Below are 25,586 nucleotides of genomic sequence, written 5' to 3'. Positions count from 1 at the left end.
CATATTTCTGAGGCAGGAGGCGATGAGATGTTTGATATACACGGATAGTTAATGTTGATGAGTTTGGGGTTTGGATAATGACGATAGAGGAGGTCAGTCCACAGGGGTTTACTGGCAATGCTGCAAAAGGGGGGAGGTGGTTAGTTGATAGAGCTGATAGGTAGTACGTCAAAAAAAAAATAACGACACCAGCAGGATTTGAACTTGCGCGGGCAGAGCCCAAAAGATTTCGAGTCTTTCGCCTTAACCACTCGGCCATAGTGCCTTACTAGAGCAACTGAGGGGTTAAAGTGTATATGAGCCAAAAATGTAAGGTTGAGGATTCATCATTTTATAATTTGATAGCCCTGTTCATACTAGCATACCTAGGGAAAAATTTACCGTTGGAAAAGTTGTTTTTCTCCACCCTATTCAAAAGTCAAGGTCGCTCAGTAATTGTAGTTATAATGAGAAAGCCGCAGCTACATTGTCAGCTATATAGCAGAGTGAAATCCAACCCCTAGAACGGGAAGTTGAACAACCACGGAAGAACCCCAAAGAAGTGGGGTCGAGTTCTGGTGACTTATCATTCAACTTTCAAACTTTTCCCGAGAAAGCTTCCCACAAGTGGTCTTATCTCTCCTCGGCAATTTCTATATAGCTGGTCCTCCAATATAAACAACACGCACTTTGACCGGCACACGACGATGGCCTAGGAAAGCTTGAATTGAACTTTCCATTTTCGAAAAAGTTGCCATTCGTAACTACAGACATTGAATATGACTAAGGCATTCCCCTCAGGTAGGGTAGAAACACTCTCTTTTGAAGAGGAGTACATCCTGAAAGAAACATGGGCATACTTTCTGCACTTTTGGGGGTACAACTTTGCCTTAGCTTCCAAGTACAAGTTGGAGAGGTCTCTCACGATGTCCTCGACACATTCGGGCAGTAGCTCCAAAACAGCGCCAGGATCGTCCGGAACTAGTAGCAGTGGAAGGTCGAAAAAGAGCAAGTTCCGTCTGAAGCTGGGTGGAAAACGTAAAGGAAGCATTGATCAAAACGAATTGAAGAGATCCTCCTCGTTAGCTTCGGCAAACGATCCAAACGTGCTCGTGTCAACCGAGATGAAAATTCATGAAAGCTTCAGAGACCAGGACCCAAAACAGCTGAAGGAGAAATTCTGGGACTTTTTGAGACACGATACTCCAGATAATCTGCTACTACGTTTCATTAGAGCCAGAAAATGGGATGTCGATAAGTCGTTGCTCATGCTGGCTGGCACGTTACAGTGGAGAGTTTGTGAGAGCCATGTAGATAAACTTCTTCAGGACGGTGAGTTAGTTCCCTACAATAAAGGGATGACTGGGTTCATGTTGCAATTGGAACTGGGGAAGGCATACATCCGTGGTTATGATCGTAAAGGCCGTCCATTGGTCCATGTACGCCCTAAATTACACCATGCCTCTGATCAGACCGAGGAGGAGATGCAGCATTTCACATTACTTTTAATCGAATGGGCTCGTCTATTTCTGAACGACCCAGTAGACACCTGTTCAATCATTTTTGACCTCACCGATTTTTCCATGTCGAATATGGACTATGCACCAGTGAAATTCATGATCAAGTGTTTTGAAGCTCATTATCCTGAGTCTCTAGGAGTGCTGTTTGTGCACAAGGCACCGTGGTTGTTCAGTGGTATTTGGAATATCATCAAGAACTGGCTTGACCCAGTGGTGGCTTCCAAAATCCACTTTACCAAAAATTTCAAGGAGCTGGCGGAATATATCGAACCAAAACATATCCCTGCTTCCCTTGGAGGTGAAGATGATTATGAATGGGAATACTTGGAGCCCAATGATAAAGATAATGGAGTGATTGGTGATGAGACGACCAAACAGAAAATGTTGGCACAGAGAGAGCAAATCGTGGAGAAGTTCCTGGAAACCACAATTAAATGGGTTGAGTCTACCACTCAGGATGAAAGTAGACGATACCTGCAGGAGAAAATAGCTCTGGGCAAGAAACTAGCCCAAAACTACATAGAAATCGACCCATATATCCGCAGTCGAAGTATTTACGACCGACTAGGCTGGATAAATATGAAGGTTGATAGCGTATAGGTAGAATGAGCCCAAGGATAGTAGAGACAACAATGAAATATATGCGATAAGGTAAGTGACCGGTACTAGTTTGAAGCGGACGACAGCAGCTAGTTGGGCCCATATGAGGCAGTACTGAGCGATGTAGACAATGGTCAGGAAAATTTTTGGAATCTTCCTGTAAAATCTTTTGAGAACGATAAGGGAAATTGAGGTGGATAACGACAGGCCAGCAATGACTTGTGTGGAAAAGAGACTGTTTTCGGTCCTCCTAACTATGAAAGGAAGAAGGTCTAGCGTGGTATTTGAATTCTCTGCAAAGATTGAAGTCACAGCGTTGAGAGTATAAATATCGCAACAGTTGGGGAATAAGAGGGAAGTCGATAGAGAGCTAACATCCCAAGGGGAGTCTAGGAAGGCAAGATACAAGAGCTCGGGGTAGACATGTAAGTACATTTGGTAGTAGTCCGTGTCGGCTTGCAAACTTGTATTGGAAGGGTAGTAAGTAGAAGGTAAAGAGGTCAAAAATCGTTTGGCCTCGTCTCCAGAAAGAGATATGTTTGTGGAAAACAAAGGGTCTGTAGAGAACTGAAGGAGGATGGGGATGAAAATACCCCCAAACACCATCCAAACAAGGTCTAATGCTAGGCATAGCAGTCTAATCATGGGTATTGTCGTAATTGTGGGGAGTAAAGGAGAAAGAACAGACTGAGCGGCTGCCGTTCCCAGTTAATTCAATGTAGACGTTAAGTGCTTAGATAAGCGAACCCAGTGAGGGTAGGCTAGGGCTCCAGAGCCCACAAATCCAAAGAGACCAATGAGCGTCTCCGGTAAAAAGCCCGATGTAGACCAATGGAAGGTCAGTGGGAGGAATCCCAAGTTGTTGTAAAGTCTGATTGCAATTGGGTTCAATTTGGCAAGATCAAGTGAAGATCTGAGAGTTGCAGTTGAACCTGGACGCAAAATCGACCTGGAAATGTCAGCCAGCTCCAGAATGACGTAAAGGGCCCAGAAACGGTAAGATAACCGATACACTTTGGTGTTGTACTGTTGATCTTTTGGGTCATTCAGGTCAAAGTTTGGAAGGGACAGGAAATTGTGACTCAGTACTGCGGCATAATTCTCCAACGCTTGAAATATTACCAACGATAGGGTCTGAGCCAATGGCATAAGTTTGGAGTACGAAATGTTTGGTTTGCTGTTAAGCTGTCTCAAAAGAGAGGCCAACAACGGGATCAACGACCAACACCTAGAAACGATACGATAGTCTTGGAAATAGTAGAAAATGGCTCTCAATGATTGGTAGACTTTGGCTGAATAAGCCGACGAGTCCTTGGAGTGTTGGACCTTCTTGAGTATCCCTGCTACCAATAAAGATCCATACTGGAATGTGGCCAAAGTATCGTCAAATTTGGAGGGGTTGCTTACAATTTGGGACTGGATCGATTGGTAGGTGTCCTGGGAGGAGATCAATCTTAGAAGGAAGCCAATGGACACCATAGGGTTCTAATAAATAAATAAATAACAAACGATTATGTTTAAGTTGAATGCTAGGAAGCACTGGCCAGGGCCAGGTAGGAAGAGGACATAAAAGTCCTGAAAGAGTTCTCCCCGCTAAGTAGGTAGTCTACATAGTCTATACCCGCTCCTTCCAAGCAGATGACGCCTACTGCGATTAGCCCTGCAAGCACAACTTGCTGGCATTCTCTGCACATACGAAATATTGAGACGTACTCACTGCCTACCACCAGATTCTCCATCGTGCATAATAGGATGCAACCAAGCCGTGCAGTCTCTCTACAAGAAATCGGGCTGAGCGCTCAAATTCTAGTATCAACCAATCGTGGCCTATGCACATCGAACCGCCCCGACCTTAATCGGGGCCACTCGTTACAATATGTTGTACGTTGTAAAGTCGTCTTGAGGGAAAATGCGTCCCCTCCCTTCGCCCAGTGCACCAACAAAAAAAAACAGTCCCAAAATTGGTCTTGACACCTACCTTTTTATTAACGCCCCAGTCTCGCATAAGGACCGTACTGTTCAATCGTACTGCTTGCACGGTATATAGACATGCATATGTACGGCAAATCCACTTTTTTCTCTTCCTTCGCTTCCAATTTGCATTTGTTTGTTCATTTGTTTTCGTTTAGATGAGTTCGACTAATCCATCAGGACCCCCAGGAGCCACGTCCGGCGCAACTCCTAATTCCGTCTCCAATGCTGCCGGGGTTGTCCCCTCTGGCTCGTCCAATCAGCAGGCTTCTATCAATGGTTCACCCGGCTCTGGTGTCCAGGGGGATTCAGGAGGCCACTCACAGATCGCCAGGTCTGGAAACACCTCTCAGCAGACTGGCCAGCTAGGTCAAGTCGGTCACCAGCAGGTTCAGCAATCACAGCCTCAATCTCAGCAATCCCACCAATTGCAACAGCACCTCCCATACCCTCAGTATGCGGGCACAGGCTACTCCACCACGAATCAACAAAGCACGCCTTCTAGGTCCTACTACCAACAACAGCAGGACTACCAGTACTACCAGCCTCAACAGTATTACCAGCCCCAAGGTTACGCCCAGCAACAACAACAACAGGCCGCTGCTGCTTCAGCTGCATCAGGTTCTACTCCTAGTGGGACTAATCAACAATACCCTTACTACTCCTACTCCCAATTGGGTTACCAACAGCCTGTATACCAGCAGAACAAGCAAGCTTCCATCAGTGCCACGGCAACTCCACAACAGCAGCAGTCTCAGCAACAACAAACCCAAGGTGCAGTTCAGCCGCAGCCCTCTCAGCAGGCCCAAGCAGACTATTCATTCCGTTATGGCTATGGTGGCTATTCTGGTGGTTACCCTGGTGTTTACGGCTCTTCTGGCTCTGTTCCATTGTACCAGCAGTCTCAGGCAGCGCCATCAGGCTATAACACGTCCGTTATAGTTCAAAGTGGTCAAATTCCTTCTGTTGGACAGGTTCAGCCTGTAGGGGTACGCCCTAGGATCACCACTACCATGTGGGAGGACGAAAAGACCTTGTGCTACCAGGTGGATGCCAACGGAGTCTCTGTGGTTCGTCGTGCTGATAATAATATGATTAACGGTACGAAGCTTCTAAACGTGGCTAAAATGACCCGTGGAAGACGAGACGGAATGTTGAAATCTGAAAAAATCCGTCACGTCGTTAAAATTGGTTCTATGCATCTGAAGGGTGTGTGGATTCCATTTGACCGTGCTTTGGCTATGGCTCAGAAGGAACACATTGTGGATATCCTTTATCCTTTGTTTGTCAAGGACATTGACCGCGTTATCCAACAGGGCACTCCTACCAATAACGTTGGGCAAACCCAGATGTCGCCTCGTGATGCTAAACGCGATGAGTATAAGGAAAAGGAGAATGCCTATGACCCAACATCGGCTTCTACTGGTGGTGCTGGTGCTGGGTCGGTGAGTTCGTCATACCCAATTGGCTACTACCAGCAAGCTCAAGCGCAGGCACAAGCTCAAGCCCAAGCCCAGGCACACACTCAAGCTCCTCAGTCTCAGGCACACGCCCAGCCTCAGGGTCAAATTCAGGGTTCTGATTCTACCACATCTGCAACTGCTTCGCAACCTTACGGTCAACAATTTTTCTACGGAGTGAATAACTATAATCCTCAGTATGGTTCCTACCAGTATCCCACCGTTCCGGGTACAACACAGGCTACCCAACCTCAGAAATAATGAAACATGTGTTCCAAAAAAAAAATTTGAACGAAAGAAAAAAAAGTCTTTCACCAGATGAAAACCGTGGAGAAAACTCTAAAGTTGTTTCCATTCGGGATTGCAATTGCAATAAACGTTCACTTGCTCTCTTCCTCAAGTTCCTACATGTATTTTCTTTTGTACTTACTAGTTCCTTCTGTATCCTATTCAATACACTTAATGTTTTTTAACAGCCAAAATATGTACATATTTTGGCCCATATGCACATACAGCCTATGTTGCCATGGTAATTTCTATTTAAACAGGGTAACCCTTTTCGCAGTTAAATTTAAAATTAGGTCATGCTTATTGTTAGGATTGTCGTCTCACTAAAGGAGGTACAATTACTAGTGAACTCAGGCCTACATGTTTCATGTTGTATTGTATTTAGGTTCCTATTTAAGTTTCATGAATAGGAAGCAAAGCATTGCGCAGGTTGAACTTCTTATCTGCTGGTTGCTGTACCTGTAGCCCAAGGACAAAAATAAAAAGCCCTCACGCACCTACACGGCATCTAGCATACATTGAGCCTTGGGCTAGCAACGTTCGCTGTATCTCAGGATCGAATGCCTCATCGCTTGTAGGAACCGAGATAGTGGCTAAAGTAACAACGTTTGCATTGCAGCTGCATTCAAGTTTCAATGCATTGCTTTGGAACGAATTAATCTGAAAACTCCTCCTCACTTTCATCTTCACTACCAGCAATGGAACCTTCACTATCGTCCTCTTCCGAAAAGTCACTCCCGTCTTCAGCAGCGGAGTATTCTTCGCTGACATCCTCGTCTTCTGGATCTTCGTCACTAACTTGGAACTCACTTTCTTCTTCCTCGCTTTCCTCGTCGTCACTCTCTCCTCCACCTAGGAAACTCCAGCCTCCGTTCTCAAAGAACTCGTAAGGATCTGCTTGGATAGTCTTCATAATGGTTCCCCAGTTCAAATTAACTGCGCCCTCACTGTAAGGTATGTCCACGTCAGTGAGCCATTGTTTGACGAATTCAAGCATCTCAATTGGGATCGTGTTTATGTGTACAACAGGTTTACTGAAATCTTTGAAAACGAATACCAAATCAAAGTTCTTCAATCCAAATTGAACTCTTTCCAAATGTGCCACCTCAATCTCTTCCAGAGTTACCACTAAGAATGGAGTGTCGATTAATTGAATCAAACAATCTCTGGTAGGTAGACACAGTACCGACGATCTAAAGGGAACACCTGTGAATCCCAATTCTCTAAAAGGTGTCTCCAGGTCCAAGAGACCATTCGAAGCTTCACTAATCTCCTCGGCAAATCTTCTGAATTCTTTGTCCAGCAAGGCCTTACGTCTGCGCTCCTCTTGCTCTTGCTCAAGCTCATCTTCATCACCGTACCTGTATCTTCTCTTTTTATTACCTGTTTCATCAACAGTGACATCGCTGACTTCTCTGTAGAATTGCACATCAAAAGTCTTTTTCTTACCTATCATTAAAGGAGTCTTCAAGTGGCAATGAATGATTACCATCAGTTCTTCTTTACAAGGTTGGAAGAAAAGATGTTTGATGTTACTGAAAAGTATATCCACTCGATGGTCGCTTCTAACGGGTGATTGGTAACGGATACCGTTTTGGTGAATAAATAACGTCCCAGTAACTCGTTTGCTGTCTGGAGCTGGACGTACAAAGACATTCTCCAATTTCTTTGGTCTTCCCTTGAATTCAACCAATTGTGCTTGGGCAACAACGTCTTCCATTGTTTTACGTTCTTGATCTCTTTTAACAGCAGTTTTCTTCAATTCTGTGATTGCTTTGAATACCTCGCTCATGCGCTCCTTATTGGTAGATCTAAAGGTCAGTGAACGAACAAACTCCTTGTCGTCCCCATCCTCATAAGGGAGTTCTGTCTTTTTGACACTTGATCCCATACCAGGAGAGTTGAAGTTCAGACGAATATACATGTAATCACCTTCCTCGTTTTTTGATCCATTCTTGAAGGAGTTGATATGAAATGGAACAGGTCTACCACAAATTGGCAGTATAATAGTCTGAGCCTTTGGATCAATGGAGATACGCAGATTCTTGACTTTGGAAGGAATTTGTGATTCTCTCACGTATGATTCGTACCGTTTAAACACAGCATGGTTTTCATTTCCATCTTGGGCATCACTCTTGTTGAAACGGGCTAGCCCTTCCTTTTGAATCTTTTCATGTAGCTGTTTTTGAATTTCCTTGCGAAGACGTTCTTTTTCTTCCTCGGTGTTGGTAGTTTCATTACGAAGTTTACTCTTTAGAATTTTGGAGCCCCTAGCAGGAGCAGAGACTTCAGGTTTTTCTATTTTTCGACTGGTTGGTTCATCTTTCACCCGAGGCTTTTTGTCTTCCCCTTCCTCGTCTTTGAAGTAAAACGAAATTTCAGATCTACTGATTGGAGAATCAGTTAATAAGATTGGCTCACCGCCTGTGATTCTAACGGTATCAGCAATCAACAGGGAGTAAGTGCCAAGTGGCTGTGACTCATCCTTCAGTTGCTGGAATCCCAAAACTAAGTTGATTACAGATCCATCATGAATCACCCTGTCATTTTTCGCATTCAGTACCATCGTTGAATCTCTGAACTCAAGACCAATCAAGGATCCAATGTTCTTGACAAAATGCTTTGCTAGATCGGGTCTATCTTTGTTAACCATAGCCAGTGCCTTGGCGTACACATCTTTACAAACGGCTCCATCCTTGATCTGATTCATGATATAAGATCTCAACTCCAACAAAAAGTCGTAATTCTTGTTGATCTCTCTGGAAGGATCAATTAATAGAGTTCTTGAAACGTTGGAGCAGTAAGAATTGTAACGTAGACCCAAAGAAGCCAGGATAACTCCACTGGTCAGCTTATCGTCATTTGACTCGGCACTGAACTTGAGTTCGTATTTACCACCACTTTGAACAATTGGTCTGTAGCACCAATCCAGTTGACCGATTTCAAAATCACCGCCCAGTTTTTTCATGGACTTATTTTGCTCCAGAGTTTTCCAAAACTTGGTATCGTCGATTTTGTTCTCAATCTTGTCCACAACTTGATTGTTGGTAAAGTTCAAATCTTCGTCAATGATATTGATCACCTCATCAGTGAATACTGTCATCATGTTAACAGTGGCTTTTGATGCGGTACGAATGAATTTCTGTTCTTCCTCATCCTTGTATTCAGTTGCTTGTGACAATCCGGTGGCAACATCGACGAGTTCAAAGTCAGACTTGGCGGCGTCCCATTTCTTCAGCCAATCCTGGTAGAAACTACCAGTGAACTTGTCTTTTGTGATGACCCCTAACCGTTTTGAATCATCAACCGATGACTTTAGTTGGTCTATGAACTGGTCAAACAAGGCCTCATTGTGTTCAGAGTCCTTGTTCCTTGCTAAAATCTTCACCGTGGTGACGTTCTGGAGAGGAGTCAGATACTTTGCTTTACCCACAGAGGTTAGAAAGGTTATCGAGTTCTTTGTGATCGCAAGGGCTGTGGCGGGGAACTCGTATCCAAGCAGCCAATTGTGCAAAATTGTGGACTTTTTGTAAGGGTTAGACTCATCGGATGAACCCACCACGACCAAAAGGGTAGTAATCCCTTGGAAAATTTCGTTTGAAGAGTTCAACTTCCGCTGGATGGCCCCAAGCCTGTTCTTGAAGGCCACGGGATCAATCTTTACCTCTGACATTACGGCTTTATTTTCCCACAGTGAGTATTGTCAGTGGCGGGGAAACAGGGTAATGGAGTGCTTGCTGGTGCTGGAAGCTGTTAGTCTGAACAGGGGACGAACTTGTACACGCGTTGCGATTTCCTCGCGAGAGGACAAGTGCTTTCGCCAAAAGCGCTGAGGGTGAGCCAGAATGAGGTTACCCGTCGTTCTAAAGAAACTCCGCCTATACCCCAATGCGGAAGCAGTTGGCTTGGTCGATTGCAGGGTATTTTTTCCTTGGAGAAACAACACAAGCACCTTCTGTCAATCAACCACACCGACGTGAACCTTTTAGCAGCACATCCGCATCCAAAGAACGACTCTTTACCAAAACACACACCCCTATACCCACCTTAGTCCGCAAAATTAGTTGGGGCTTAATTATCAGAGGAAAACATAACACCATACAACCCAACACAGAATGTCAAACAGTGCTGAAGATTACTCTTACGATTACGAGTATCTGTTCAAGATTGTCCTAGTGGGCGAATCCAGCGTGGGGAAATCAAACCTACTGTCTCGATTCACTAGAGATGAGTTCAACATAGAATCCAAAACCACGATCGGCGTGGAATTTGCTACTCGTACTATAGAAGTTGACGGGAAGAGGATAAAGGCCCAGATCTGGGACACTGCCGGCCAAGAAAGATACAGAGCTGTCACCGCGGCTTACTACAGAGGCGCTGTGGGAGCGTTGTTGGTTTACGACATTTCAAACTCCTCCTCCTACGAGGGAGCTTCCAGATGGTTGAGTGAGCTGAAGGATCATGCAGACGCAAACATTGTGGTGGAGCTTGTCGGAAACAAGTCAGATTTGAATCACTTGAGAGCTGTGCCCACAGATGAGGCCAAATCTTTTGCCACGGAGAAGGGGCTATTATTTACAGAAGCTTCGGCTTTGAACTCTGAGAATGTTGAACTGGCCTTCCAGCAACTTATCAAGGCCATCTACGACATGGTTTCCAAACACCAGTTTGACATGAATGATTACGGAAACGACAATAAACCAATAACAGGTGGCCAAACCATCACGCTCACTCCTACTCCAAAGGATAGTAAAATCAAGAAGGATTCATGTTGTTAGACTACATAGGGAGCAATTTTTCGTGTACAATTTTTTTTTTTTGGGCTAATCATTCAAGCCTCTGAAGCTGGCTTAGGTTCAGCTTCTGGTTCAGGCTCTTTGAAGTCGGCATCATCTTCCTCGTCTTCCTCCTCCTCCTCCTCGCCGTCTTCTGGTTGTTTGGACGCGTCATCATCTTTGCTTGCTGCCTTCTCCTGCTTGAGGGTCTCCTCGACCTTGGAGTAGTCAATGACTTTCCCTCTGGTTCTTCTTCCAGTAGCAATTATGTTGGAGGAGTCAATCTCACTAAGATCATCCTCCTCTTCCTCTTCAGCTATGAGTTTGTCGTCGTCTTCTTCCTTCTCCGCGTCTTCGTCCTCAGACGATTTGTCTTCAGGAATATCGTCATCGTAGTTTCTTCTTCTACGCTTCTTGCGGTCTTCGGGAGCCTTTGTGCGTTTCTTGGAATCCTCCTGGGTTTCGTCGACAACTGGTGTTTCAATTGGGGCTTCTTCAGGCATTTTTTAAGACGTGTTTCAATAACTTGGGTGAAGGGGAGTGGAGAACTGGTTAATTTGAAGGTACCTTGGCGCGTACCAGTATCTCGACCCAACCCCTAAGATTGCTGGGTTCACCCGCCTGGCCAGGGTGAGGGTGATCAAGGATACTCCGCGCGAAAAAAACCATCCATCAAATCTTCACAACGAACTCACCTACTGAACTCCCGTCCAAGGCAAATTAACGTCATGTCGTCGCTCTCCAAACGAACAAAATTGGCATCCCTGGTAGGTTACCACATCAGAGTGTACACGGTGGATTCTAGGCAGCTTGTTGGCGAGCTTATCTCTTTTGACAAACACATGAACTTGGTTATCAGTGAGACCGAAGAGTTCAGGGTCACCAAAAAGTCGTATGCTCAATTGAAGAAACAAGCACAACAGAAGGCCGGCCAGCCCTTAGACGAATCCAACATCCAAGAAACCAAAAGGTCGCTGGGACTGATAATACTAAGAGGTGAACACATAGTAAGCGTATCAATAGAGGGAAAACCAAACACCCACCAAGGATCCCGGATTAATATCAGCAACTCCGGAGGCATCCCCGAGGCTAAAGGCGTTATACGACCACTAAAAGCCGAGCCAGCTCTCACCAAACCCATAAAGACCACCCATAGAATCACCAAACCACAAGGTTTCAGAAAGGTGTAACTGATTACATAATTCACGATTTTATTCAAGAATCTATTACATAAGCATGTCAAATGTGAACGTTATTGTCACGTGCTATATTGCTTTTTGTATTTCTTTTTTTAATTTCTAATTGCATTTATCCGGTTTTTCTGTGTTCCCACATTTTTTTCTTCGGTCCTTACTTCGGATGCAGCCATAGGCCCCAGTCGGAATAGGTCAGGAGATTCGAGTGGGGTGGCGGGGCAATTATAGTTATGTATTTTTTCGCCGCAACGGAACATCTAGGTCCTAAGTTTTTCCGGTCATACGAATCTCCTCACTATTTCTTTTTTTCCCACCCTTTTTCTGTTTCTCCCCTGGTTATCCATTTTTTTTTCCTTTCCTTTCCTCTACTTATACGAAAAATCACTCACTGAGCAGCTTTATTTGTTCAAATTGCCACTAGCTCAGTCACCAATAGATACTTCGCAATGACTACTGCTCCCCCAACGAAGCCCAATGATAGGCCCTACCAGTGCCCCATGTGCGACAAGGCCTTCCACCGGTTGGAACATCAAACAAGACACATTAGAACACACACAGGGGAAAAACCTCACCCTTGCACGTTCCCTGGATGCCCAAAGAAGTTTTCCAGGTCTGATGAATTGACCAGACACTTGAGGATACACACAAACCCAACTGTGAGAAAGGGCAGAAAGAAGAAGCGGAAGGACGAAGAACAAGCTGTGGAGTTGCCACCTCAGAATAACGAGGTACATCTCGTTCCCATGGGGAACGATCAAATGGGACAACCAATATACACGCAGGCGGTTCCTGTTTATTGGGTTCCATCTGGTGCTGCAAACGGCGAACAAGGCCAGTATTTGATGCCTCCGCTTTTTTCCTTACAACCAAGACAGGTGATGGCAGGGACTTCTCAAACCAGTTTGAATGGTGTAGATGCTCAACAACAGCAGCAGCAGCAGCAGCAGCAGCAACAACAACAACAACAACAACAACAACAACCACAGCAACAACCACAGCAACAACCGCCACTGCAACCACAACCACTTCAACCACAACCACAGGCCCAGCAACAATTTGGATTTGCTCAAGATCAAAGAAACCTGGCACCNGCTAATCAGCAACAGCACAGATTCTCCCCACCATTTTCTGCATCTTCAAGGACCCATTCAGCCAATTCATTGTTTTCTCTCAACTCAAATGGATCCACGCCTTCAGGGTCATATCAACAGTTGAACTCTTTATCTCTTTTACACAGAATCACTCCAATCAGGACTCCAAGCAGTAATAGCCTGTTGACAAAATCTAATAACCAGTCGATGACATCAATAGTCACGTTGAGCGACCAACAACAGGATTTTGTTTCCAGAAAAAAGTCAAGACCCAACTCACCAACAGTTCCAAACTCTCCAACAATTTCAAACTTGGTCTCGCCCGCTGATACGCCTTTAACTACTCCGTTGCAATCGCCTACACTGAAGCCCGCAATGCCCAGCAACGTACAACTTCCACCAATAAGATCACTGTTAAATTTGGAAGAACTTCCCTCGGAACCATTGCAGCAACCAGCCAATGTCTCTACTGACAATAAAGTGAAGACAATGTTGAACAAATCTTCGTCCAACGTCACTTTGAGTAAATCGTTTTCTTCACAAGACATTCGTCTGGGGACCAAGAGAAAGTCTGATACCAACCTCTCTGCATTAGATTCTACCAATGCTATTCGCAAGCCTGCCCTATCACCGTTGGCTCCTCTGTCAGTCTCATCAGATCGATTTACCAAGAGAAAGAACAACTTCACGATAGGCAATATCATGAACTCGGACTCTTGATTGTGACATATAAGTTTGTTTCTTCTTCACTTCCTCCTTTCTTTTTCTGTTTTACATAACACTTACCAAATAATCTAAGAACTGCTTAATCCAACTACGCTACAACAATCTTGTTTGTTGTAATGCGATATCAGATCACAAATCCGTAGAAGGTCCACCGTCTCTCCTCCATCTCTCCACCATCTTTCCACCATCTTTCCTACTCTTCACTTGGGCCATGCTTCTGTTCAGCACTCTTGTCAAGGTAGCCGTGATAGTCAGTCATGTTATTACTTTTTTCCTCTTACAGACCTCAGACAACTTTTCTCTCAGTCACTTGATCAGTGGACCACGCCTATCCCTTTCACTAGGCGGAAATGACGATCAATTGAGTCTCAAAGATTCAAACCTGAAAAACGAAATTCGTTTGTCTGATTACGGGCAACTGCTCTATGACACTCAGGATAACCAGGACGTCTTCTCTCAAGCCAAAACGTGCAGTCGCGTGGGGTCAATCTATGTTCCAGCTGCTACTCCTAAGGTCCTGAATCTTGTACCCAACGTCACAATACAAGAGCCGATTTTACCTTCAAAATCGTCTCCAATTTGGATTGCGGGTCTGATGGTTTTGAGTAGTGTGGGGTTTGTAATGTCGATTTGCGAGATGTACCAGGAAAACCTAAAGTTTTTACTAGTCAAATGGTTGCCGTTGCTTGATTCTAACGTTTCCAGGATTCGTAGGAAAACAGTCAGGTTAATCCCGTCATTACTAAACCTGTTTGCACTCCAAGATATCTCTAAATCTCCAGAAACACCCAAAACAGTTACAAAAGCACCGACTACGCACCTGGTTTCTGTTGAAAAGCCTCCTGATCACCTTTCTCCGTCTCCCTCTCCTTTCCCCTCTCCCTCTCACCCTTTATCTGCAAGTTTTGAACGGCGTCTGACTGCCACACCCAAGTCAATATCCCCGCCCAAGGCACTTGTTAACCTGATTAGGAAAGACATCCCAGACAATCAATTTATGAACAAAATGCTGTATCAGGCAGTAGCAGAAGTCTCCAAGGCCCTAAATATGGTCAAGACATTTCAGGATCACGGACCACACAATTCCAAACTGTTCTCTGATATGAACGATCAGCTTGAATCAAACATCAGACGAAGCTCCCTGGTTTTCGACCAACTACGATTTCACTACTTAAACGCACTTTCCAAGAAAAAGCGATCAGGAGTAATGTACCTCCTGAAACAAAAAGAAAGGGGTTTCAAAGCTAAAAATAGCAAGCAGACCCTGAGTATACCTCCCAATGGCACTGATGAACCACTAGAGTACAAGATATCCAAGATCATCCAGCGAATCATCAGGATTCATATCCGTTTGATGTCACAATTCTGGTACCTACAAACGACTAAACAAACGAAATATCAACAACGATTTGTGTTTCAAACCTTGGATAACGAGAGTTATGGAGCAGATGTCGTCAGGTTTATATTAAATAGCAGGCATTTATGCCAGGAGATGATTGACCTGGATTTAAGCGAATATCGCCAATCAAGCGCGGGCCGCGGCAAGTCAGATCATTATCAAATAAACCCGGCCGAGGGCTCTTCCATGGAGTGGAAAAAGTGAAGAAAGTATATAAACCAAAGAGTTGTACCCCAGATGCTGCTTCAAAACCCCACAACTATTCCTAAAATGACTCAGGATTCACATCAACCAAAAATAAGCTCTTTGGCTTTGGCTCCAATAAAGTTTAAACTGTACTATGGTACTTTCGTATACACTCCAGCTCTCGGTGAGCTATCCGTTAGTACTGATACCTGTATTGGGGTGGACAAAAAGGGAACCATAAAAATCAAGAAACAGTTCGAAGAAGGCTCCGACAGTGAGTCCAACATTGACTTGGTCATCGCTGAAAACGGGCTTGAAAGGTCTGAACTTGAAATACTTGATTATTCTGCTGATCCTAACAAGTTCTTCTTCCCAGGTTTTATTGATACTCACATTCATGCTCCACAGGTCCCTAACAATGGAATTTTTGGAAACACCACACTGCTTGAATGGTTAGAAAAGTACACGTTTCCATTAGAAGCATCTTTTAAAGATGTCAAGACTGCCAGCTACATTTATAACAAGGTGATCGACAGAACGTTAACCAACGGAACCACTTTGGCTTCATACTATGCTACAATTCACGAAAATGCCACTAAGCTATTGAACGATATTGCCTATTTGAAAGGTCAAAGGGCAATGATTGGTAAGACTTGCATGAATCAACACTCCCCGGATAATTATATTGAAACCCTAGATGAATGCAAAGAGGCTCAGTATGGCGTAATAAAGCACGTAGAAGAGACCAATGAGGGTCATGAATCATTTGATGTCATTACCAAGCCTATTATCACCCCAAGATTTGCTGGCTCATGCACAGAGGAGCTAATGAAATGGTTGGGAGAGCTCAGTCAATCTGGTGAATACCACGTTCAAACACATCTGAGTGAGAACCACGGCGAAATCAAGTGGATTGCCGATATGTTCCCACATTTTGACAGCTATGCTGATATCTACGCCAAATGCAACCTCTTAACCAACAGAACAGTGTTGGCTCATTGCATTCACATATCTGAAGAAGAGAAAGATTTGTTAGTCAAACATAACTCAGGAATATCTCATTGTCCTACTTCCAACAGTTCAATTACGTCCGGTGAAGCCAGAATCAGATGGCTTCTAGACAATGGGGTCAAGGTTTCATTAGGAACTGACTGTTCTGGAGGCTTTTCCCCATCTATTTTAACTGTCGCTAGACATGCTCTGTTGGTGTCTAGACACCTGGTTATGAAATCTAAACAAGACCAGCAAAAGCTAACCACTGCTGAAGTTCTTTTTTTGGCAACCGTCGGAGGTGCTCAAGTCTTGAATGTTGACTCATACCTTGGAAAATTTGAAACTGGATTCCAATTTGATGCTCAACTGATAGATCTAAACGTTGAGAATTCTCCATTAGATCTGTTTCCCTTCCAACAGGGGCGCTGGCAAGAGTTACTGGACAAATGGCTCTTCAACGGAGACGATAGAAATACCGTCAAAGTCTTTGTTAACGGAAGATGTGTTGTTTCCAAAGTTTGAAATGTTTAACGATACCACGATCCTATTCCCAAAAGTCTATCTGTTTCAAGTTTTTTCCATATTATCTTTATTTATTTATTGCTCTGCTTTTTTTCACTGTTTTGGTACCGGTTTTAAATTTAATTATTTTCCATTTATATCGCACGATTAATTGTAGCATACACTGTACAGTAAGGGGAGATTTGGATGATCTTTTTGCCAAGCTGCCAGGATATCCGGAATACTGTCCTCAAACAAATCGTAATTTTTCTGTATACTTGTGCTGTCCTTCTGGTCAGGCTTCTGGTTGAATTCGTTAGCTTCTTCCATCTTCTTTTCCAACTGCTGGGCCAAGTCCAGGATACCTTGACCTCCAATCAATGCATTATCGTAATCATCTCTAATTTCAACGTTAATTACGTGAATCAACTTTCTGTTAATTTGGGAGCTAGTGTCGTTGTAAGATCTGTTCATGAAATCCTCTACTACAGCATCAAAACACCGCTCTTCGCATGTAAACACAATATCAAAGTCTAGACCTTCTGTTGTTTGTGGTTCTTGACCGATATAGGGCCATCGTTGAGGAGCCTCTTTTATTTTTTCATTTCTATCGATCATTTTCAAAACTCCGTTTGCCTGATGTAGACGAACGTCTTGTTTCATCAATTGTTCTCTCATTGTGCTGTAAGGGGTTCCAAATTGGAACACATTGGGCTTGTCGATAGATGGACCAGGCAACCTAACGGCTGACCCTGTCCCATACGAACGAACCTTGTATCCGGCGTCTTTCAACAATTTGTGTGCCTCCATGGAACGGTTTTGATTGGACGCGCATACCGTACAAAAGCTGAGAAGCTCTGACATTGAAGGAATGGGAAAAGTTCACAAGAAATAGTCGGGTAGGAAATGCAAAGAGTGAACCTAGATACGGATACTGAAAAACCACTTTGCCGAATCTGAAGATTCGAAATCGCGATGTCGGATGTCTGCTGAATTGATTTTAAGATTACTTTCCTACCTACCTACAGAAATCCCAGACATCTTATCATCTAGGGCAATTACTCCATTATCCTCCGAAAGTGTAGGAACTACATCTTCTCTGGATACAATGACTGGTTGCGAAAACCTTCGAATCGGGAAGTGTTGGACATAATCCGAGCTAGTTTCGTCATCGACCCCTGTATGAGTTCTGGGTTCAAGACCAGTAACAGCAAAATCAGCAGCAAGATCAACAAAATCGTCACTATCGCTTGCAATCGCTGCGCTATCGCAATCTTCGCCACTGCAATTATCGTAATCTGCAATCGAATTGCTGCGAAGGCTGTTGAATTGAAAGTTTGATGTCGATTCTGAGACTTTTGTTTCAGTAATATGAACAATTTTGTGAGAGGGATCTTTCTTCCCAATATTTTCTTTCCAATCGTTGAAATCATCCTCACTGGTGATTAAAAACCCAATCAACATTGAGGGATCCATGTGGGATAAATGCAGCTTTGTCACTTTTGGTGTGTGGACTGATTTGACATCAAGACACGAAAGAATTTCAACGTACTTGCTGTTGTCTAACTTGCTTTCATAGCAGTCATCATGGTTTGTTTCATTATTTGAATCAGTATTTGATACCGGGTACTGTCCAGCAGCATTTTCGTCAGTTTTCTTGGTTTGCAGCCTATGAACGGGTTTCTCCGTGCTTCCAAATGTTAAAGCTTTTTGGGGAAGGTGGGGATCTAGATAAAAAAGGTAATCTCCTTGAAACCCGTAGAAGTAATGCGAGGAACAAGGTCTTCCTCCGGCAATTCCCACTGATTGCTTTAAGGAGAGACATTCTCTCAGTGAATCCCAATATACAGGGTTCACTTTTTCTACCCCCAGCCTTATTCCTAGCAAAACCAAAATTGGAGTAAATGTATCGGAGTCGCCATAGGCCAATTCTCTAACTTCGGTGTCATAGACATCACCACAGTCGGAACTAAAATAAACCCTGAGCCCACAAGGAGGATACTCTTTGCACAAATTCTTTATCGCTCTTGAGGCGGCACTAGGGCCAAACCATTCCCCAGGTTTTTTATCGCAACATTTGATGCCCTGCTGAACAAAATTGTGGATAGAGAACGGTTCATCGGGAATATCCACAAACCATGAGATAATCCTATCGTGTTCGACATTAGCGGGGTCTTTGGCTTTGAAAACCCAATCTCGCCCTAAATGTAGGAAAAGAAGAGCGTTGGCCAAAAGGCTCTGTGACGTCCTTATCATGCAACCCCAACCGGCGTCAGAGGTGAAGCCTATTTCGTTAAAATCAAATTGACCACGTAGTAAGGCTCCCAGCGTAAACGTGGGGGAATCCTTGTCTCTAGCTATCGGAGGGAATCCGGCTCTATAAGTCAGCCAAATCTTGGAATAAACATCATCAATGAACGATTGCGAATAGGTAGTGGATTTTTTGTTTCCATCTTTAATGCTGTCCAGTACCTGCTGGAAACGGCTATTCAAGTCCAGATCCTTCCCCTCTGTTTCTTGAGTCTTTATAGGATCATATTGTCTGCCCAAAACATGTATTTTGTTTTGATCATCGTTGGGGTGTGTACCAAGTCCTAAAAACCTGTACATCTTTGAAATTCCTTCAAGATTTCAAAACCAGCTAATGAAATTAGAAGGACCAGCCAGGAAGACAGAACTGTTGTTTTAGCTGATAACTGTGATCGATCAAATCTGGCTCTAGCGATGGGGCGCTCTGTGGGCTTATGGTGATGATGTTGCCTCTCACAATTTCGCAGAGCGATAAGAAACAATCAGATGGTGTAAAGATGTACTCAAACATGTGTGCCTGGCCTTTTGGGGTCCTTAGCTTAGAGGTTTTAACAGACGAGTACTCCCTGACATAATGGCCAAGAGACATAAAAATATGGCCAAAAGGGCTGCCGCTGCCCGGCTAGAGAAGAAAAAGGGCAAAGGCTCCAGTTTCGGCAAGAAGAAGAGTGACGGTCAAAGGAAAAAGTCTCACTCTTTGGGAGGCGATGACTCCGATGCAGAGTTCGAAGAGCTCTACAACGTCAATAGGGCTTCACAAAGACCCAGCAAGAATAAAACTTTGGCCAATGCTGCCAAAAGGGGTAAGAGACCCCGAATGATTGATGAAGTGGGATTTACCAATAGAAATATTGCCGATACTATGAAGAAGCAGTTGAGGAATAATCCAATTGAATTTGTCAAGAGTAAGGATGTTTTTGATCCTTCAGCAGATTTGATAAAGAGATTGAACGAGAGCAAGAAGAAAAAAGAGGCACTAGAGGAGAGGTTAGACCAAGAAAATGATGAAATTTATGTGGAAGATTTCGAAACGGTTAATGAGTCAGAAGTTATCAGATCTGATGAGGAGGATGAGGAGGATGAGGAGGAGGAAGACGAGCAGGAAAGGGAACTGGTGGAAAGCAATGAGGAGGAGCAGTCTGAAACGTTTCAAGAAAGTAACAAAGAAACTGATTCTAGCTCAGCTCTGGAAGAATCGGATTCTCCAGCATCCGAAGAACCTCTATTTTATGTGGATGACACTCCGAATATAGGCGATTGGCCAAAACAGACCATTGTTCCTCCATCACAGCTACCCAATCCTCCATCTCCATTATCCATCGACGTTCAACGTTTTGATGAGGACGATTCGTCTGACGACCAATATGTCACCGTTGGAAATGTCATGATGAAGGTAAATATGGATGATGGAGAAATGTACGTCAATGCCCCATCCGGATTACTGGAGCAGTCTGAAAATGAAGTAGAAGAATCTGATCCAGAAGAAAAAGTTTTTATATCACAAGCTCCCAAAGCAACGCAGAAAGAAGATAAACCCAAAACAAAGTCTTCACCGTCATACCCAGAGTTTGGATTTCTCGCCGAAGACTACGATATGTTTGATGTTTCAACCATCGTTGTATCCAATATTCGGCAAAGTTACAAAAGCACTCAATATGAAGTTCAATCCGAAAGATTACTAGGTATAAGTCAAGCTCAATGGTTAGAAGAAGATTTTTTGGTTGATATGTTGATCGAGTATGGATTGCTGGATCATCGTGTTGATGCCTATTTAGACTACATCAAGAAACCATTTTTGAAAGAACTCTCTCCTGAACCTGACTATCCAATTGATGATTCTGATGACGAAGACAGTGAGGATGATTTTGAAATGGAGAACATTGAGGATTTGGTTGCTCTGCAAAAGAACAAAATGATGAATGACGTCGGATTTGAGACCGACATGTTTACACAAACTATACAGTTTAGAGGAAAAGGTAAAAACAGAAGGCCAATCCTTGATCATATTCACGATGAAGATTTGAAACTAGAACTGCTGGAGAAATTTGGACTCCAAAACAGCAAACCAGCAAGACAAAAGGGTAAAAAGGCTGAGGGTTTGTGTGAAAAGTATCCCCACTTGTTGCATATCAATGAGATCAAAGAAGAATTTGAACATTTTTATCATGACAGCAGCATGACAACATTGCGTTTCCCTCCTTTGGATCCCCATGGCATAAGGACACTTCTCAAACTGGCAGATCATTACCAGATGAAAGGCCGTAAATTCCTTAAAGGAAAGCGGCAGCATGTCACAGTCATAAAGACAAAACGGACAAATTATCTAAGCCCCGAGTACGACATGATCGGCAGACTTCTCAGGCAACGAAGGGTCTTTAACAGAATCGATGTCAGCAAGAAAGATTTCTCGGAGGACAAACTGATAAAAAGTGGTTCAAAATCACACGTTAAGGAAGGAGAGATTGTTGGGTCCAGGGCTCCCGAAATTGGACAAGATAATATTGGTAGAAGGATGCTGGAGAAGTTAGGATGGAGCAAAGGTGAAGGTTTAGGTTTGGACAGTAGGGGAGTCACTGAGCCAATCCTGGCCAAAATCAAAAAGTCTAGGTTGGGATTGAGAAAAGAATGATCTTACATTGTGTTCCAACGACTGTATCCCCCCATGCATTTAGCTCTCTGTCTGACTGATTCACCATGCACATTTGCCTCTCTAATGATTGCTTCTTCATCCAAGGTCAACAACTCCTTGTCTTTGACCACCAGTCTACCATCAATGATCACATTCTCAACATCATTACCAGTAGCAATGTAGACTATCATTGAAACTGGGTCTCTCATGGGTTGGGCATATAACTTGTTGGCCAGGTTGATGGAGATGAAGTCAGCTTTTTTGCCAATCTCCAATGAACCTAACTGGTCTTCTTTACCGATTGCTCTCGCTCCGACAATCGTTGCCATTTCCACTATTTGTTCGGCCGGAAGAATGGTTGGGTTTTTGTGAACCGCTTTTGGTAACAGAGAAGCCAACTTCATTTCTTGTAATAAGTCCATAGTGTTATTACAGGGACATCCGTCGCAACCTAGACCTACTGGAATTCCTGATTCTACTAGTTCTTTAACTCTAGCAATTCCAGAACCCAATTTGGCGTTGGAGGCTGGGCAGTGAGCCACGGAAGCCCCCGTATTTTTTAGAATCTCGATATCGCCGTCGTCTAAATGGACCATGTGGGCCAAAACGGTACGAGATTTTAGAAGCCCCAGGTCTTTGCAATAACTCATGGGAGTGTGGCCCTTGGAGGCAAAGAATACCCTGTCTGCTTCGATTTCGGCGCAGTGCATTGTGATTCCAATACCCTTTTCCTCGGACACCTTCACCATTCGACGATAAAGATCTTCGGTGACGCCGCCGGGGGTTCTGGCACCGAACCAGACCTCCACCCTGCCTTCAGCAGAGCCATTGAAGCGGTCAAACATTTGGACCGCTCTTTCCAGAGAAGTTTCGTCTTCAATGAGGCCTTCGTGCATGCTTATACCCTCCTGGGTTGCGTATCTAGGTTGGTCCATGACGACTTTCCCCACGCAGCCTCTGATACCAGATTCGGCGACAGCCGTGACGGCGCCTTCGAATCCGTATCTTTCAGCAAAAAGAGCTTCAACGAAGGTAGTGGTCCCAGACTTTAGCATTTCGGCAATGGTCAGTTTGGAAGCCACATAACCATCTTCTTCGGTGAAGCATCCCTGCATTTTCCACACTCTGTCACAGAGCCAATCGATAAGAGGTAAATCGTCTCCCGCAGTGCGGAGAAGAGATTGAGCAAGATGAACGTGCAAAGATATCAGGCCTGGCATCACAATCTGACCCTTCAAATCGATTGTCTCTTGACCGTTATGCCTAGAGATAAGATCGGCGGATTTACCCATGTCAAGAATGAACTGTCCGTCCACCAGGATGGCCCCGTCCTCAATAATATCACGGTTCGCATTGACGGTGACCAAAGTAGCGTGAATGAAGAGCATTTTTTGAACGATTACTGAACGTATAAGACTTATTTATTAGGTTTTAGAGAGAAAAATAAGACAAAAAATCCTTATGGGAGCTAGTGAAGGAGAGGAAGAAAACATGCAAAAGGCGTCAATACGCAGCATTTTATTGCACCTTTTTGTTTGACTTGACTCGCACAATTGCGTACCTGAATATCGGAGCTCTTGGTAGATTGTTCGTCATGCTCCTCCTATCAATGCTAGTACTTGATTTGATAAGATAACGATAAAGAAAAAAAAGTGAACTTTAAGTGCCGTCCTGAAAGGAGAGGTCCATGAAGGTCTATAAACTCGGGTATCAGGTTATCAGGGGAAAGGGACAGCGAGTGCAGCATACCCAGAACCCCATTTCGGTATTCCCTGTCCTAGAATGCACCACGCTGTTTGCCAATGCTATCAAATTGTATTGTTGAAATTGTGCAAGCAGTTATCTGGTTTGCATTGCAAATAATCATGAGATCGAATTTGTCTATTCACCTAATCTACATACATTTTTTGGTTTCGGGCAGATCCGAACTCAATTTCATTCGCGTAATTCCGTGATCCAACCCAACTTTATCCGAGTATTAGTTGACTAACTCTGCACTAGCGTTTCTTTTTAGATTTATTCTTCTTCTTGGCTTGGTTGGGGGAGGCCACATGATTAGTATCCCTGATGTGCTGGAATAGTTTGTTTCTGCTTGGGAAAGCCATGGAGCAAGTCGCACAATTCTCTGTAGATGGATTGGGTAGACGAGGATTTGCTTGGTCTAAGGATGGTGGGGAGGTATTATTGGTAGCAGCTGTTGCAGTATTGCTGGTTGACTTTTTCTTGCCATTTTTTCTTTTTTTTCTGTGATTTACCTGACCAATCCAGATCACTGTCATCTTCGTCTAATCCAGCCCATAGAGGGTTGGCTTTATCATTCGTTAGTAGAGTGACGTCCTCATGGAGGTTGGCCTGGTTATCCTGTTCTGGTTTGAGTTCTTGCGGAGCTTCGTAATCAGATTGGGGGTCAGAATCACTACTAAGAACTTTCTCTTCTTGAGACTTCTCTTGGGATTGTCTTTCAGAGTTTTCTTGGGACTCTTTTTCTCTATTCTCCTTTAGAGTTGCTTCATCCAGTTTTCTCTCCAGCTCCTCAAGTTCCATATCGTCCATGTCATCGATAAAGTCCAGTTCACTAAGTGAATCCAAAGACTCCTCAGCAGTCACAAACTCCTCTGGTGATAGTTCAACGGCAACATAAGACTCTTCGTCGATGCCCAGTTCTATGCCTTCTTCCCTCATTTGCGACTTAAGGTCTTTCAATGCCTTCTTATGCTTCTTTGAAGACTCATGGGTTAAGAATTGATTTTCTGTCCTAAATATCTTGTTACAGATAACACATTCAAACTCGTTGAACTCATTTTCGTCTTCCTCTTCAGTGGGATCGTTATGGATCTTTTCCAGCAACCGTTCAATCTCTGCCAGTTCTTCATTATTCAGCTTCTCCCAATCCTGCTCAATATACTCAGAGTTCTCGTTGTTCCTATTCTGGACATACTGCTTCCTCAACGTATCGTTTCGCTTCTTCTTTTGCTCAGCTTCATATTTGGCGATTCCTGGTTTGACACGAGGATCCCTTCGTTTTATGAATCTTGTGAGATTGCGAATACTTTCATTATACTCCTTTCTAGCCTGGTCTCTGTACTTTTTGTTCTCTTTTTCTATCGCTCTTCTAGTTTTTCTATCGTATGTCGAGGAGTACTTGTACTCGTCCACCCATGAAAATGATTTACTGGTTTGGAAGTTTGCCCAATGTTGGTAGAACAGCCTGACGACATGTTCATAAGACGCAGAACTTCCGCCAAACTGCGGAGCACTGTCCAACTTCTCTTCAGCTGCAAGCTTAGAGTACAATCCGTTGATCATTCCGTATGCCTTGGAAAAATCCGAGTATAATGCAGGGTTAAAATATTTCATAATGTCTTGAGAAGTAGTACCAGCATACTCAAATTCGGCAGCCTGAGGAAACCCAACATCGGCATTGTCCATCTCTGACAAAATCTGAGTCCTATGCGAATCGTACCACGATCTTTCGTGCGGATCACTCAACACCTCGTAGGCTGACTTGATCTCATTAAATTTCTGTGTTGCCTCGTTAACGTTATCAGGATTCTTATCGGGATGATGTTTCAGCGCCATCTTACGATATGAACGCTTCAGATCCGACTCAGTGCAATCCTGACTCACCTGAAGGAGTTCATAGTAGCATGTCTTCATATTAATTGCATACGACAATCCCCTACTCCACCGTTCAACCTACTCTGGATTCACAGAAAAAAAAAAAAGATTCTGATAACTCTGGTACACCTCTACACCAACCGATCAGACGATGTCAGAGGTAGTCTGACGTACGTTTACCCACATCGCATGAAAATTTTGTGATTGGAGGAGCTCGGTCTGATCCGGCAGCAAAATTATGGTGCTTTTTTCTTTTCTTCCCCCCCTTCAAAAAGGAACGATAGATCAAGAGGGGATAGGCGCTAGGACTGACAGCAAGAGTTCCAAGTCAGAATCTGATGCAA

The 25,586-nt window shown here is 43.8% G+C and overlaps 15 protein-coding genes across 15 annotated transcripts; 8 read left to right on the top strand and 7 right to left on the bottom strand.

Annotated features, from left to right (window-relative positions):
* Positions 1-758: 758 nt before the first annotated feature.
* PAS_chr1-4_0532 (Phosphatidylinositol transfer protein) lies at positions 759-2,099 on the top strand (the record flags this gene model as incomplete). The annotated part of the gene is made up of 1 exon (XM_002490620.1): positions 759-2,099. One exon carries the CDS (start codon positions 759-761, stop codon positions 2,097-2,099), a length of 1,341 nt encoding a protein of 446 aa, XP_002490665.1.
* A 708-nt stretch (positions 2,100-2,807) lies between these two features.
* Positions 2,808-3,578, bottom strand: PAS_chr1-4_0531 (Hypothetical protein; the record flags this gene model as incomplete). Its single annotated transcript, XM_002490619.1, has 1 exon — positions 2,808-3,578. The coding sequence occupies one exon, from the start codon at positions 3,576-3,578 to the stop codon at positions 2,808-2,810; it is 771 nt and encodes a 256-aa protein (XP_002490664.1).
* A 650-nt stretch (positions 3,579-4,228) lies between these two features.
* On the top strand, positions 4,229-5,791 carry PAS_chr1-4_0530 (uncharacterized protein; the record flags this gene model as incomplete). The annotated part of the gene is made up of 1 exon (XM_002490618.1): positions 4,229-5,791. The coding sequence occupies one exon, from the start codon at positions 4,229-4,231 to the stop codon at positions 5,789-5,791; it is 1,563 nt and encodes a 520-aa protein (XP_002490663.1).
* A 682-nt stretch (positions 5,792-6,473) lies between these two features.
* Positions 6,474-9,491, bottom strand: PAS_chr1-4_0529 (Subunit of the heterodimeric FACT complex (Spt16p-Pob3p); the record flags this gene model as incomplete). The annotated part of the gene is made up of 1 exon (XM_002490617.1): positions 6,474-9,491. The coding sequence occupies one exon, from the start codon at positions 9,489-9,491 to the stop codon at positions 6,474-6,476; it is 3,018 nt and encodes a 1,005-aa protein (XP_002490662.1).
* A 442-nt stretch (positions 9,492-9,933) lies between these two features.
* Positions 9,934-10,596, top strand: PAS_chr1-4_0528 (GTPase of the Ypt/Rab family, very similar to Ypt31p; the record flags this gene model as incomplete). The annotated part of the gene is made up of 1 exon (XM_002490616.1): positions 9,934-10,596. The coding sequence occupies one exon, from the start codon at positions 9,934-9,936 to the stop codon at positions 10,594-10,596; it is 663 nt and encodes a 220-aa protein (XP_002490661.1).
* A 53-nt stretch (positions 10,597-10,649) lies between these two features.
* Positions 10,650-11,096, bottom strand: PAS_chr1-4_0527 (Hypothetical protein; the record flags this gene model as incomplete). The annotated part of the gene is made up of 1 exon (XM_002490615.1): positions 10,650-11,096. One exon carries the CDS (start codon positions 11,094-11,096, stop codon positions 10,650-10,652), a length of 447 nt encoding a protein of 148 aa, XP_002490660.1.
* A 225-nt stretch (positions 11,097-11,321) lies between these two features.
* PAS_chr1-4_0686 (Small nuclear ribonucleoprotein-associated protein) lies at positions 11,322-11,783 on the top strand (the record flags this gene model as incomplete). The annotated part of the gene is made up of 1 exon (XM_002490614.1): positions 11,322-11,783. One exon carries the CDS (start codon positions 11,322-11,324, stop codon positions 11,781-11,783), a length of 462 nt encoding a protein of 153 aa, XP_002490659.1.
* Positions 11,784-12,235: 452 nt separating this feature from the next.
* On the top strand, positions 12,236-13,600 carry PAS_chr1-4_0526 (Regulatory protein MIG1; the record flags this gene model as incomplete). The annotated part of the gene is made up of 1 exon (XM_002490613.1): positions 12,236-13,600. One exon carries the CDS (start codon positions 12,236-12,238, stop codon positions 13,598-13,600), a length of 1,365 nt encoding a protein of 454 aa, XP_002490658.1.
* A 217-nt stretch (positions 13,601-13,817) lies between these two features.
* On the top strand, positions 13,818-15,209 carry PAS_chr1-4_0525 (Hypothetical protein; the record flags this gene model as incomplete). Its single annotated transcript, XM_002490612.1, has 1 exon — positions 13,818-15,209. One exon carries the CDS (start codon positions 13,818-13,820, stop codon positions 15,207-15,209), a length of 1,392 nt encoding a protein of 463 aa, XP_002490657.1.
* Positions 15,210-15,275: 66 nt separating this feature from the next.
* PAS_chr1-4_0524 (Guanine deaminase, a catabolic enzyme of the guanine salvage pathway) lies at positions 15,276-16,706 on the top strand (the record flags this gene model as incomplete). Its single annotated transcript, XM_002490611.1, has 1 exon — positions 15,276-16,706. The coding sequence occupies one exon, from the start codon at positions 15,276-15,278 to the stop codon at positions 16,704-16,706; it is 1,431 nt and encodes a 476-aa protein (XP_002490656.1).
* Positions 16,707-16,853: 147 nt separating this feature from the next.
* Positions 16,854-17,549, bottom strand: PAS_chr1-4_0523 (Transcription/RNA-processing factor; the record flags this gene model as incomplete). The annotated part of the gene is made up of 1 exon (XM_002490610.1): positions 16,854-17,549. One exon carries the CDS (start codon positions 17,547-17,549, stop codon positions 16,854-16,856), a length of 696 nt encoding a protein of 231 aa, XP_002490655.1.
* Positions 17,550-17,699: 150 nt separating this feature from the next.
* On the bottom strand, positions 17,700-19,295 carry PAS_chr1-4_0522 (Conserved cysteine protease required for autophagy; the record flags this gene model as incomplete). The annotated part of the gene is made up of 1 exon (XM_002490609.1): positions 17,700-19,295. One exon carries the CDS (start codon positions 19,293-19,295, stop codon positions 17,700-17,702), a length of 1,596 nt encoding a protein of 531 aa, XP_002490654.1.
* Positions 19,296-19,569: 274 nt separating this feature from the next.
* On the top strand, positions 19,570-21,624 carry PAS_chr1-4_0521 (Protein SQS1; the record flags this gene model as incomplete). The annotated part of the gene is made up of 1 exon (XM_002490608.1): positions 19,570-21,624. One exon carries the CDS (start codon positions 19,570-19,572, stop codon positions 21,622-21,624), a length of 2,055 nt encoding a protein of 684 aa, XP_002490653.1.
* Positions 21,625-21,626: 2 nt separating this feature from the next.
* On the bottom strand, positions 21,627-23,012 carry PAS_chr1-4_0520 (Guanine deaminase, a catabolic enzyme of the guanine salvage pathway; the record flags this gene model as incomplete). The annotated part of the gene is made up of 1 exon (XM_002490607.1): positions 21,627-23,012. The coding sequence occupies one exon, from the start codon at positions 23,010-23,012 to the stop codon at positions 21,627-21,629; it is 1,386 nt and encodes a 461-aa protein (XP_002490652.1).
* A 609-nt stretch (positions 23,013-23,621) lies between these two features.
* PAS_chr1-4_0519 (Co-chaperone that stimulates the ATPase activity of Ssa1p) lies at positions 23,622-25,203 on the bottom strand (the record flags this gene model as incomplete). The annotated part of the gene is made up of 2 exons (XM_002490606.1): positions 23,622-23,832; positions 23,885-25,203. The coding sequence occupies 2 exons, from the start codon at positions 25,201-25,203 to the stop codon at positions 23,622-23,624; spliced, it is 1,530 nt and encodes a 509-aa protein (XP_002490651.1).
* Between the last annotated feature and the right edge of the window lie 383 nt (positions 25,204-25,586).

The sequence above is a fragment of the Komagataella phaffii genome, chromosome 1 (assembly GCF_000027005.1).
Source record: "Komagataella phaffii GS115 chromosome 1, complete sequence".
NCBI classification, from domain to species: domain Eukaryota; kingdom Fungi; phylum Ascomycota; class Pichiomycetes; order Pichiales; family Pichiaceae; genus Komagataella; species Komagataella phaffii.
Note: the sequence above shows the minus strand (reverse complement) of the source record. Positions and strands in the feature narration are given on the sequence as shown.